This window comes from Nyctereutes procyonoides, unplaced genomic scaffold (assembly GCF_905146905.1).
Source record: "Nyctereutes procyonoides isolate TBG_1078 unplaced genomic scaffold, NYPRO_anot_genome, whole genome shotgun sequence".
Taxonomy (NCBI): domain Eukaryota; kingdom Metazoa; phylum Chordata; class Mammalia; order Carnivora; family Canidae; genus Nyctereutes; species Nyctereutes procyonoides.
The window spans coordinates 32,618,860-32,630,828 of record NW_026575140.1 but is presented as its reverse complement, the minus strand read 5'-3'; the positions used below and the strand labels follow the sequence as shown (position 1 = coordinate 32,630,828).

The window sequence follows — 11,969 nt, the reverse complement described above, 5'->3', positions numbered from 1 at the left end:
CTGCATTTCTCTGATAACTAATGGTGTTGAGCATCTTTCCTTGTATCTTGACCATTTGTATGTTTTCCTTTCTTTTTTTTTTTTAAGACTTATTTATTTATTTGAATGACGGAGAGGAAGAGCGAATCCTAAGCAGATTCTCTGCTGAGCTCGGGGCCTGACTGGGGGCTCAATCCTATGACCCTGAGATCAAGACCTGAGCCGAAAACAAGAGTCAGACATTTACCCGACTGTATCACCCAGATGCCCCTGTATGTTTTCTTAATATTTGTCCTTATTTTATTTTTAAAGATTATTTATTTATTTATTTATTTATTTATTTATTTATTTATTTATTTATTCATGAGAGGCAGAGACATAGGCAGAAGGAGAAGCAGGCTCCCCTTGGGGATCCTGATGCAGGACTCCATCCCAGGACCCTGGGATCATGCCCTGAGCCAAAGGCAGATGCTTTGTGGGTCTGCTTCTCCCTCTGTCTGTCTCTGCCTCTCATGGCACTGAGACACTGAGCCACCCAGGCATCCCTATGTCCTCCAGTTTCATCCATGCTGTAGCAGGTGTCAGGACTTCCTCCTTTTTAAGCCTGAATAATAATTCCATTGTATGTTTTATTAGGGTTCTCTATAGAAACAGAACATTATATATATATATGTATATATGTATACATATATGTAAAATATACAGAGATGAGGGGATCGAGTATAGGAATTGATTCATATAGTTGTAGAGGCTGAGGTATCCCACAGTTTGCCCTCTGCAGGCTACATACCCAGGAAAATTGGGCATGTGATTCAGTCTGAGTCTGAAGCCAGAGAAGCAAGAGAGCTAATTTCTTTTTTTTTAATTTTTTTGTTTTGTTTTTTAATATTTTATTTATTTATTCATGACAGACACACACAGAGAGAGAGGCCGAGACACAGGCAGAGGGAGAAGCAGGCTCCATGCAGGGAGCCTTACATGGGACTCGATCCCGGATCTCCAGGATCATACCCTGGGCCGAAGGCAGCGCCAAACCACTGGGCCATCGGGGCTGCTCAAGAGCACTAATTTCTGAAGGTGGAAGAAGATGGACAGTCCACTCAGGAAGAGAGCAAACTCACTCTTCCTATGCATTTTTGTTTTATCTGGGCCCTGAACAGATCTGACAATGCCCACCTGCTGTGGGGAGGACGATATTCTTTACTCAGTTTATTGAATTGAGTGCTTATCTCCTGCAGAGATATCTCACAGATGCTTCCAGAAGTAACATTTTACTGGCTGTTGGCACCTGGTCAAGCTGACACATATTAACTATCACTAATGTATACACTATACTCTGTTTATCCATCTATCCATTGGTGTATGCTTGGGTTGTTTCTACCTTTTATATATTGTGAATAAGACTGCTATGAACAGGGATCCCTGGGTGGCGCAGCGGTTTGGCGCCTGCCTTTGGCCCAGGGCGCGATTCTGGAGACCTCAGATCGAATCCCACGTTGGGCTCCCGGTGCATGGAGCCTGCTTCTCCCTCTGCCTGTGTCTCTGCCTCTCTCTCTCTCTCTCTCTGTGTCACTATCATAAAATAAATAAAAATTTAAAAAAAAAAAAAAAAAAAAAAAAAGACTGCTATGAACACAAATACCTGTTGGGGTTTCTCTTTTCAATTATTTAAACTACATACTTCAAATCAGAAATGCTGGATCCTATGGTCATTCTGTGCCCACGTTTTTTTTTTTTAATCTTTTTTTTTAAAATTTTTATTTATTTATGATAGTCATAGAGAGAGAGAGAGAGAGGCAGAGACACAGGCAGAGGGAGAAGCAGGCTCCATGCACCGGAAGCCTGATGTGGGATTCGATCCCGGGTCTCCAGGATCACGCCCTGGGCCAAAGGCAGGCGCCAAACCGCTGTGCCACCCAGGGATCCCGTGTGCCCACGTTTTTGAGGAATCACCACGCTGTCTTCTGCAACAGGTGTACTGTTCCACATTCCCACCAGCTGTGCGTGGTATCCCAATTTCTCCACATCTTCCCTAACACTTGTTTTCTGTGTTTTTTGATCATAGCCATCCTAAAGGGTGTGAAACAATAGATCATTGTGGTTTTGACTTGCATTTGCCTAACGATTAGTGATGTTGAGCATGTGATGTTTTCATGAGCTCCTTGGCCGTGTGTGTCTTTTTTGGCAAAATGTCTATTCAAGACATTTGCCCACTTCTGAATTGGGTGGTTTTTGTTGTTGAGCTGTAGGAATTCTTTACATATTCTGGATACAAATCCCTTATCAGATAAAAGATTTGTGAACGTTTTCTTCCAGTCGGTGGGGTGCCTTTTCTCTCTCTCAATGGTGTGCTTTGATGCACAATGGATATTTATTTTTTACTCGGGTTATTAATTTTTTAAAGATTTTATTTATTTGTTCATGAGAGACAGCGAGAGAGAGGCAGAGACACAGGCAGAGGGAGAAGTAGGCTCCTTGCAGGGAGCCCAACGTGGGACTCGATCCCTGGTCTCCAGGATAAGGCCCTGGGCTGAAGGCAGCGCTAAACCACTGAGCCACCCTGGCTGCCCTGGGTTTTCTTTTCTGACATTACTTTCGGTTTTCTAGTTATGCTGCTTTTTCTCCAGCATAACTGGAGAAAATCTGTCTTCTTTTCTTTATTCTGTTAGGTTCATTATATTTTCTTTATTCTTTTTCCCTTCCACAAATACGGAAGCTATACAGTCTATTTCTATTATCTCAGTGGTCACCTCAACTTTGCACATAACACTTGAATCTCAGTACCTGGTTCTGGCCATTCCTGAGCAGTGACAGATGTCACACTTGCCTCTCTTCCCATCTGCCACAGTGGTTGGCCCAGGGCTGGGCTCCCCCAAGCAGACCCCACAACAAAGACTCAGACTAGGACATGGAGTTTTCTTGGGGCATTTCTGGAGCTGAGGGGGTGACACCATGGGCAATGGATGGGATACTGCCACCCTGGGGAGACCGTGTGGCAGATGCAGCGGGGTTGCTGGTGGGTAAGGAGGCTAGCTGCAGGCACTGAGCAGAGTGTGGGTCCCAATGGCTGGCCCTGTGCTGGTTTAGGACACCTCAGGCAGGAGCTGCAGGAGGAAGGGGCTGTGAGGAGCACTGGTATGTGTAGTCTCATGCCTGCCTGGGCTGTGCTCCAGCCCCTCGGAGCAGCCTGCTCCCCCAGCTCCTGCCAGCATGGCCCATCCATCCCTTCACCCTTGTCTGTCCTTGAGCTGCCAGACCCAGCTCATCCCCAGCTGGGTTATGCTGCAACATATCCCTGGGTGCTGGCCTAGTGGCTGGGAGGGGAGGTGGGTGTCCTGACGGGGACAAATGTTGCCTAGGTGGGAGGTTGGTGATGAGGCCTGGGAATTCTATTTCAGCTGAGGTCAGGGAGAGGTGAGCAAACCTTGCGGGTGCAGGTTTGAAGGAGTCTGGGCCTTAGAGCTGAGGGGGACAGCCACCTGGTGTCCCCACACACATGACAAGGTCCTGCTTTCCCCAGCAGGGTCCTAACAACAGTTTGGGCGCTGGGCAGCAGCTGCTTGGCCTCTTGTTCCCCTCCTGCCCAATCCAGCACAGTGACAGTTGCAGCAGGTAAACCACTAGGCATGTGTGCCTGCCTCCAGTGACTCCCAGCCAGGCAGCAAGGAAGCCGTCTCCAATTCTCCTAGTTGTGCACTGGATCCCATGGAAGCCGACCTCAAGATGCAGTATGGGTAAAAGCTGTGTGCAAGGGGTTAATCCCAGAGATAGGGAGGGGGGTAGGATTGGGCAGAGGGAAGCCCAGCTGTGCTGCCTGAAGCCTCAGGCCAGCTATGGGGACTCAGGGCAAGTACCCCTTCAGAGGTCCACCGTACCTGGGGCCACGGTGGCCACATGAGCTGGGTCTGCATCCAACGCTGCCCCACAAGGATGGGGGCCTTGTGTCTTCTCACTGTGTCTATGGGTTTCTTCTCTCTTCCAGGAAGGGGTCACTGGGGAGGCACTTGCTTGTAGGGAGGGGATGGGATTGCTTGAATACACATGGGGCCTCTCACTATACCCTGGCCTGGGCCATCAGTCTATGAGTTCAGCAGCTGTTTTCGGGTGCCTGTGCCATCTACCAGATCTGCCCAGAGAAAACACCACGTGCCCTGCAGTTGTGAGTGGTCCCGGGGGCCCAGACACAGATATCCAGGTTCTTGGAACATGTTGCCTTTATTGGCCTCCTGTATCAGTCAGGATTCTCCAGAAAAACAGCCCAATAGGAGAGGGAGGGAGAGAGAGACGTTGATTTTAAGGAATTGGCTTCCTTTGTGGCGATTGTGGGGCTGGTGAATTCAGACAGCTGGAGACCCAGGGAGGACCTGTTGTTGCAGCTCAAACCCGAGGCCCTCTGGAGAAGAATTCTCCCCTCCTCTGGGAAGCTCACTTTTTCTCTCTTAAGGTCTTCAACTGATTGGATGAGGCCCACCTTCATTATGAAGGTCATCTGCTTTACTCAGAGTCTACTGATTTAAATGTTAATCACATCTAAAAAACCTTCAAGCACATCTACATTCATTGCAGCATTAATCACAATAGCAAAGAAGTGAAAGCAACCTAAATTTCCATGGACAAGAGAATGGATAAACAAAATGTGGTCTTTTTGCCCAGTGGCATATTATTCCACCTTAAAAAGGGAAGAAATGCGGGGGTGCCTGGGTGGTTGGGTCAGCTTAGCATCTGACTCTTAATTCTGGCTCATGTTGTGATCTCAGGGTTGTGAGATGGAGCCCTATGTCAGGCTCTGCACCGGGCATGGAGCCTGCCTGGGATTTTCTCTCTCCCTCTTCCCCTCCCCTCTTTCTAAAAAACAAAACAAAATAGGAGGAAGTGCTGACATGCGCTGCAACAGGGATGGACTTTGAGGACATCATGTTCAGTGACATAACCCAGTCCCAAATGACAAATCCTGTATAAGTCTGCTTATACGCAGGAGTCGGATCCAAGGAGAAAGTTGATGGTAAATTTTATATGTGTGTGTGTGTTTTACCACAAATGTAAAAAAAAAATCGTGGTACGTAACAGGTGTTCAGTAAATGTCAGCTCCCCCTCTGAGTAATATTTTATGTTAATGTCACCATTGTAATCAATACATATATGAAAAAAAATCCCCTTCCCAACGACATCTAGACAAGCGTCTGCGCGGGAGTCTGGGCCCCGCTGCCCAGCTGGACATGTAACACTATCCCCCCTGCCTCTCCCAGCAGGCCCCTGCTGTAGTTCCCCACCCGCTTCCTTCCTCACATGTTGTGGTTTGGGCTTATAGATGTGACTAGTGTCATTGAAATGTTTCTGACTCCTGTCCTAGTTTGAGAGTTTCAAGGGAAGGGAGTGCGAAAGTCTTTTCTCATCAGCACAAGCCTGAAATCAGGACCAGACAGAGCAGCCAGGGCTAAGGTAGGGGACCACCCTCCGGACCTGGAGCCGGCTTCTCCTTCAACCCGGTCGCCCGGGCCCTCAGGACTTGTGTCTGCTGGAGCCATCCCATCCGTCAGCACAAATCCTGCGGCCTCAGCAGCTGGCCTGGGCCTCAGTGGGAGCGTCCCAGAGGCTTCAGATATTTTGGCAGGGCCCAGGGCTGAGCCGGTTGGGCCATGGCACATCTCGCCTGCTCAGGTTCGTCAGGCAATTGTGGGCGGCGGCAGGTGTGTCTGTGTGTCTCTGGGGGCCATGCACTGATGTGAGGGGAATTAGGGGCACCCATCTGTGGCCAGCCCTGCGGGGTGCTGGAGGCTGAGATGGGAGGAGTCCCCTCGACCCATGAGGCTCCAACCTGTAACCGCAAGCCTCTGAGCCCCGCGGCCAGGCCGGTGGATCTTGTGCTTGGTGCCGGGGTAGGAGGAAGGCCCTTGGTGGAGGTGAGGGTGGGTATGTGTGTCCAAGTGCTGAGTGTGTGTGCTACTCAGGCATCTGGTCACTGAACGGCGTGGCCATGAGGCTCCCTCGGGAGCCAGCTTTGCTGTTCTGAGTGGAAGGGAGGTCAGGTTTCTCTGAGAAGTCCCAGAATAGCTCCTGGCTGCTCAGAGGAAATCTGGTCTGGTTTCCTGGTATCCAGTCTTGCCCTCTCTCACCACCACACCACATCCAGCTGTCCCCTCCCTGGACTGCAGACCTCCAGCCCCTTCTAGCACAGGGTGGCCAGGGGGGTGTATTTGTCCTCTTGACCCGTCTGTAGAGACAGCCTGCAAAGCACTCGGCCTACAGGGATGGGAGGTTGTCACCAGGCCAGGGTGGGCATTCAGAAAGAACCCTCCTAAGTAAGTGATGACTGGCTGTGTGAGCGTCCTAGGGCAGAATGGTGGGAGGACAGCCCCCATAGGGAAGAAAATTCGAGGAGGATGACACGGTGAAGAGGGAACAGCAAAGGGCGAACACATGGGCAAGTGCTCCAGGCCTCCCCAGCCACCCCTCAGTCCCTTTCCTGCTCCTGGTCCTCAGTCATGGTGTCTCTCCATGCTTTGGCTCCAGAGGGCTGAGGCTGCGACCTAGGATCCCAGGGGCAGCTTCAGGGTGAGGGGATGCTTAGGCCAAGGAGGGCCAGAAAGGGGCTATGTGGGGAACGGCCAAGCCTGGTCCAAAATAGGGCTGCAGGATCTCCTGGCCATACAAGGATCTTGGAATCTGGACTCTGGGGACCCCAGGCAGCTGGGCCCAGCTAAAATGCAGCTGACACCTCCACCCCTCGTGTTCTGTGCACAGCAGCTCCAGTGCCAGCGTGCAGTGTTCTCCCCACCGGCCACGGACATGGTGAGGCTGCTCCCAGCATCCGGCAGAGTCCCTGGTGGGCTGGTGGGGCAGGAGTGGAGCAGGGCCCGGGCGGCGAGAGGATGGGACAGGGCCTCCGAGCACAGGCATGGGCTGGGCCAGAGGGTGCGGGTGCCTGTCTGGGAATCAAGGGAGCAGTTCAGAAGGCAAAGCAGGGAGGCCAAGGCTGAGCTCTGCTGGATGCTGACACCCCCTCACTCTGGTGGCTGGGATGGACGAGACTCTTCTGAGAGCTGCCATGGTGGTGGCCGGCAGGGGCTAGATGCCAGAGATGCCCGAACAGGCTGGGGCCCTTCACCCCGATCTTGGGCATGCTCCTTCACAGTGTCCTTCACCTGGTCTCACCTGATAGCCCCCCGAGACTCCCTCACATGGCTGGCCTGAGCCCCGGGGCCTCACACCTGGCCTCTGCCTCGTGTGCCCTTCCCCTCAGGCTGCCTGGCAGAGTTCTGCTCACCCCTCCAGACCCATCCCTATACCACCTTGTCTGGAAGCTGCTCTGGGCTAGGGGCCCCCTTTTTGAACCATAGGCCCCAAAGGGTTGCCAAGTGGATGGACAGGGCAGGGTGCCACGTGTGCTGGGGCCTCTAACCTCCCTCGGACTGAGGGGCAGAGGGGGCCCCAGTGATGCTGGGCTGGTGTCCCTGCAGACGGAGCGCCTGACAGCCGAGCAGATCAAGGAGTACAAGGGGGTCTTTGAGATGTTCGACGAGGAAGGCAACGGGGAGGTGAAGACTGGTGAGCTGGAGCGGCTCATGAGCCTGCTGGGCATCAACCCCACCAAGAGTGAGCTGGCCTCCATGGCCAAGGACGTGGACAGAGACAGTGAGGCTGGGGCAGCCCTGGATGGGTGATCAACTGTGAGCGTGAGCAGGGAGGGCCGCATCTGCTCACCCTCATGAGGCCCGGCCTGCTGCTTGCTCCCTGCAGACAAAGGATTCTTCAACTGTGACAGCTTCCTGGCCCTGATGGGGATTTACTGGGAGAAAGCCCAGAACCAGGAGGGCGAGCTGAGGGCAGCGTTCCGTGTGTTCGACAAGGAAGGCAAGGGCTACATCGACTGGGACACGCTCAAGTAGGGCCCGGAGCTGGGCAGGGGTGGGCATGGGCTGGAACCCTCCAGGCCACCACTGAATGTGGGGGCCCTGCAGGTATGTACTCATGAATGCAGGGGAGCCCCTCAATGAGGTAGAGGCCGAGCAGATGATGAAGGAGGCTGACAAGGATGGGGATGGGACCATTGACTATGAGGGTGAGTGAGGGATGGGCCTGGGAGCTGGGTGTGTGGGCCAGGCTGGTGGCTGACCTGTCCTTCTGCTCTCAGAGTTTGTGGCCATGATGACCGGAGAGTCCTTCAAGCTGGTCCAATAGGAGCAGGTGCTGTGGCCATGGAAGGCCTGCACGAAGAAGGCCACTGCCTGCTGCTGCCCACAGCACTGCCCCCACTGCCACCTACCTTGCCACCCCCCACCCTGCCCTACTCTGGCCAATAAACGCTCCAGCCAGACTAATGTGTGTTTCACTGTCCCTAGCCCAGAAAGGAGGGACTGGTAAAGATTTGGGTCTGGAAAAAGGAGAGGGTTTTCCTGGGCAACCACAGCACATGGCCTGTCACTCCTGCTATGACATCTGACACCACCCACTGCCCAGCTCTGGGTTCTGGACACCAGCTGGAAAGCCAGATTGGGGGCAGGTCGAAGACTACCACTTGCCCTGTCTGCCTGCATTGGGGTATGTCTACCCACAGGCCCCTCCCAGAGCCTTTTCCTACAGATGGAGATCATTTAGGTACAAACTTTATTCTCTCTCCAAAAAGCTGGGGGTGTTACAGCCAGCCCTGAATCTTGAGGCTTAGGCCTGTGAGGTCAGGGCTGAATGCAGCAGCCTGTGTGGGCATTGCCCTAGTGTGTGAGAGTGCATGTGTATGGCCAACACAGGGGCAGCTGGTTGGGCTGCCTGGCGTTACATAGCAACGAGGCCAGGGCTGCAGCAATGTGCTGGACGGGCTGGCCTTCCCTGGGGAAGGATGGGAGGTGTGCGCTGGGGTGGGGGGGTCCTCGGCTGCAAGTGCCCTTGCACGGGTCACCTCTGAGCACAGGGTGGCTGGCAGAATGGAGAGGTTCGAGAGAGTTTTCCTCTGCCTTTGAGGGGCATCAGGGCTACAGCCAGGGGTGTTGGGCATTGGAGCCTGGCTCCTGGAGCCCTGCCGATGTCTCTAGGCCTCAGGCCCCACGGAGAGGACTGGGTTACTAAGAGGGGGATGGCTCTTCCTGTCTGGGTTTGGCCGTCTTGACAGCCTCTTCATAAGAGGGTGGCAGCTCAGGGGCATACAGGCTGTAGGCAGGAGGGGTCATGGAGTCGAGGTCCAGCTCCCCAAAGGGGAGGGGCAGCCGCATGCCCAGCGGGTACTGCACAGAGCTGTAAGCTGCAGGGAACCAGAGTGGGTTGGTGGGGATGAGTCTGCTCTCACCCGCCCCCACTCCCCCTGCAGGCGGGCAAGCCAACAGGTGAGGTCTGCAGGCACTCACAAGTCACAGTGCTGTGCACGGGGCTGTCACTATCCATAGGGCTGACTGTCAGGTCGCAAGGCTGAGGTGTTGGTGGCAGGTGTGGCTGGGTGTGTGCCCGTTTCCGGAGGCAGCAGAACCGGACACAGCTGGCTGTGACCCCGCACAGCAGCAGCAGGAGGACAGCAAGTAAGATAAGCCTGTGCAGGGAGGAGCAAGACCCTACCACTGGATTGACCCCTTGCCATTGGCCACCTGCTCCCCAGGGGCAGTCATGGCCCAGCCACCCAAGACAGGACAACAGGCAGGATAAAAGTAAACCAGAGAATGTCTCTCCAGGCCAGAGACCTCCTTCCAGGCCAGAGCGGGGCCTGAGGAGCCAGCCTGTCCTGGCTCTCTGCAGGGCTGGCCACAAGTGCCTTGGGCTCACTCCCAGGACACACTGTCCCAGGCCATCTGCACAATCCTGTGCCCAGACCAATGACCGTGTTCACAGGGGCCCCCTGCAGGGGTGAGGAAGGAGGGGGTGGGAAGTGGTGCCAAGGGCCCCGGGTGCCCAGAGAAGTCCTGGACTGGGATAGGGCCCACAAGACAGGCCATCCTGGTGCTGAGGGCAGAAAGCAGGGGTCAGCCTGGGGGGCTGTCTGGAGGGGACAGTGCTGGCGACTCCTCAGCCTCGGAGCTAGGAAGGTTAGGGGTCTGCCGGGCCTGGCCGGGGCCGCATCGTGGTCTCCACTTACCCCACGTGCCACAGGCTGCTCCAGCGGGCCTGGGGCGGGCACCTGCGGGGACGGCGGCATCTGGAGCAGGTGGGGCACCAGCCAGCCGACCGCCCCGCCCAAGCCTCCCCCACAGGTCGGGCCAGGCCCCGGCTCCCACCCCCCTGACTTACAGGTCCGAGGGGTCGCAGCTGCCGTCCGAGAAGCCCAGCGCCACCTGTGGGGACAGGGGTGAGCCCGAGCCAGGGCGCGCCAAGCGCAGACCCGCCCCGCAGTGCCCGAGCCGAGCGCCAGCGACCCACCTGCGGCAGCGGCAGGAGCGGCGGGAGCAGGAGGAGCGCACCCGGGGCCAGAACCCCCAGCACCATGCTCGGGGCCTGCGGAGAGCACTAGCCTGCGGGCCTCGCCGCTTTATGGAGGCCCCGCCCCGCAGGCCCCGCCCCCGAGCCGCGGAGCCCCGCCCCCCGAGCCCCGCCCCGAGCCCCGCCCCGAGCCCAGCCCCGAGCCCAGCCCCGGGCCCGTCCCGCCGCTTCCCAGAGGCCCCGCCCTGCATGCCTCGCCCCAGAGCCCCGCCCGGTATCCTCCGCGCCGCTTCCCGGAGGCCCCGTCCCGTGCCCGCCGAGCCGCTTCCCGGAGGCCCCGCCCTCCGCGCCGGAGCCCTGGGAGCCCGCCAGCCTCGGCCTGCTGGGCGCAGCGGGGTCTCGCCCTCCGCCCCGGCGCAGAGCTCCGGTCCCGGGCGGGCCAGGCCTGTAGTGCAGTCAGGCTCCGTGCGGGCCAGGTGAGCCCTGCTGTCGCCTCGGAGGGTGGCGGCCAGGACAAGCGTGGCGGAGCTCGCACACCGTGCACACCGTGCGGTGTTAAGTGATGCAGCAGTCCGGGTTCTGGGGCCGGCCCAGCGTGTTCAACGTTTATTTTGCTTAAGCGCTGCCTGGGGCCGGCGGAAGCAGGCCTGTCGGGAGTGTGCGCCTGACCCCCGCTCCTGCGGCGTCCTGGGAGCCGACCATGTTTCCGGAGCACTTGGCCTTGAAAGTCATGCCCAATCTGGGGCGTGTACCCTCTGTGGTCACCGGGCCTGGGGGCACAGAATGCTACTGACCCTTCTGCCATTTCTTCCACCTCACTGCCCTTTTATGGGACTAGTGGCCCTGCTAAGTTCTCTCAGGCCTTTACCCCACCACCTGGTGGTCAGGTCAAGGGAGGGGGTCAGAAGCCCAAGGTGGAGGGTGGTTGGCCTTGTCTGGGGGACCTTGTCTGGGGAGAGCGGGAGGAGCAGCTACCTTTTACCTTTCTTTCTCTTACTCCCTTCCTCCCTTTTTCTTTCTTTCCCTCTCTCTCTTCATCTATTTTTTTTAATTTGATTTATTTATTCATGAGAGACATAGAGACACAGGCAGAGGGAGAAGCAGCCCTATGCAGGGAGCCCAAAGTGGGACTCGATCCTGGGACTCCAGGATCATGCCCTGAGCCGAAGGCAGACGCTCAACCACCGAGCCACCCAGGCGCCCCTCTTTCATCTATTTTAGAGAGAGAGTGAGCACGAGCAGGGAGTGGGGCAGAAGGAGGGGAGAGAGGTAGACTCCCCTTTGAGCTTGGAGCTGGAGTCGAAGCTCAATCCCATGACCCTGAGATCTTGACCAGAGCCCATATTAGAGTCAACAGTTTAACCACCTGAGCCACCCAGGCGCCTCTGTCTTTCTTAATTGCATTCAGCACATACTCTACCTTGATTGAAGCCCCTCCTAGGCTTGGTGCCCCTGCCTGGATCTGCCAGGCACCTGCTCTTTGATTGCCCTTGATCTTGGACCACGCTTTGCCCGAAGCTGTTCTGCACCTCCAGGCTGTGTGATGACACCCCAGCGCTCCTCCTGCCCACCCTGCTCCAACCAGGCTGGCTAAGCTTGGCTCCTGGCTTCCTTCCTCCCCGTCTTTTGCCTCCACTGGATGGGAGGGATGAGGA

At 56.0% G+C, this 11,969-nt stretch overlaps 2 protein-coding genes across 2 annotated transcripts; one reads left to right on the top strand and one right to left on the bottom strand.

Annotated features, from left to right (window-relative positions):
* Positions 1–4,181: 4,181 nt before the first annotated feature.
* On the top strand, positions 4,182–8,443 carry CALML6 (calmodulin like 6). The gene is made up of 5 exons (XM_055306851.1): positions 4,182–6,768; positions 7,437–7,611; positions 7,717–7,861; positions 7,938–8,038; positions 8,111–8,443. Exons 1-5 carry the CDS (start codon positions 6,682–6,684, stop codon positions 8,155–8,157), a joined length of 555 nt encoding a protein of 184 aa, XP_055162826.1. The 5' UTR covers positions 4,182–6,681; the 3' UTR covers positions 8,158–8,443.
* A 130-nt stretch (positions 8,444–8,573) lies between these two features.
* Positions 8,574–10,421, bottom strand: TMEM52 (transmembrane protein 52). The gene is made up of 5 exons (XM_055306854.1): positions 10,315–10,421; positions 10,186–10,229; positions 10,034–10,075; positions 9,315–9,493; positions 8,574–9,211 (listed from the first exon to the last, which is right to left on the bottom strand). Exons 1-5 carry the CDS (start codon positions 10,378–10,380, stop codon positions 9,036–9,038), a joined length of 507 nt encoding a protein of 168 aa, XP_055162829.1. The 5' UTR covers positions 10,381–10,421; the 3' UTR covers positions 8,574–9,035.
* Positions 10,422–11,969: the final 1,548 nt, after the last annotated feature.

Coding starts and splice junctions, on each gene's coding strand:
- CALML6 (XM_055306851.1), top strand. CDS start 6,682: ATGCAGCTGACACCTCCACCCCTCGTGTTCTGTGCACAGCAGCTCCAG. Junction 6,769..7,436: donor CCCCACCGGCCACGGACATG/GTGAGGCTGCTC, acceptor GTGTCCCTGCAG/ACGGAGCGCCTGACAGCCGA. Junction 7,612..7,716: donor CAAGGACGTGGACAGAGACA/GTGAGGCTGGGG, acceptor TGCTCCCTGCAG/ACAAAGGATTCTTCAACTGT.
- TMEM52 (XM_055306854.1), bottom strand. CDS start 10,380: ATGGTGCTGGGGGTTCTGGCCCCGGGTGCGCTCCTCCTGCTCCCGCCG. Junction 10,076..10,185: donor AGCTGCGACCCCTCGGACCT/GTAAGTCAGGGG, acceptor CCGTCCCCGCAG/GTGCCCGCCCCAGGCCCGCT. Junction 9,494..10,033: donor AGCAGCCTGTGGCACGTGGG/GTAAGTGGAGAC, acceptor CTCCCTGCACAG/GCTTATCTTACTTGCTGTCC.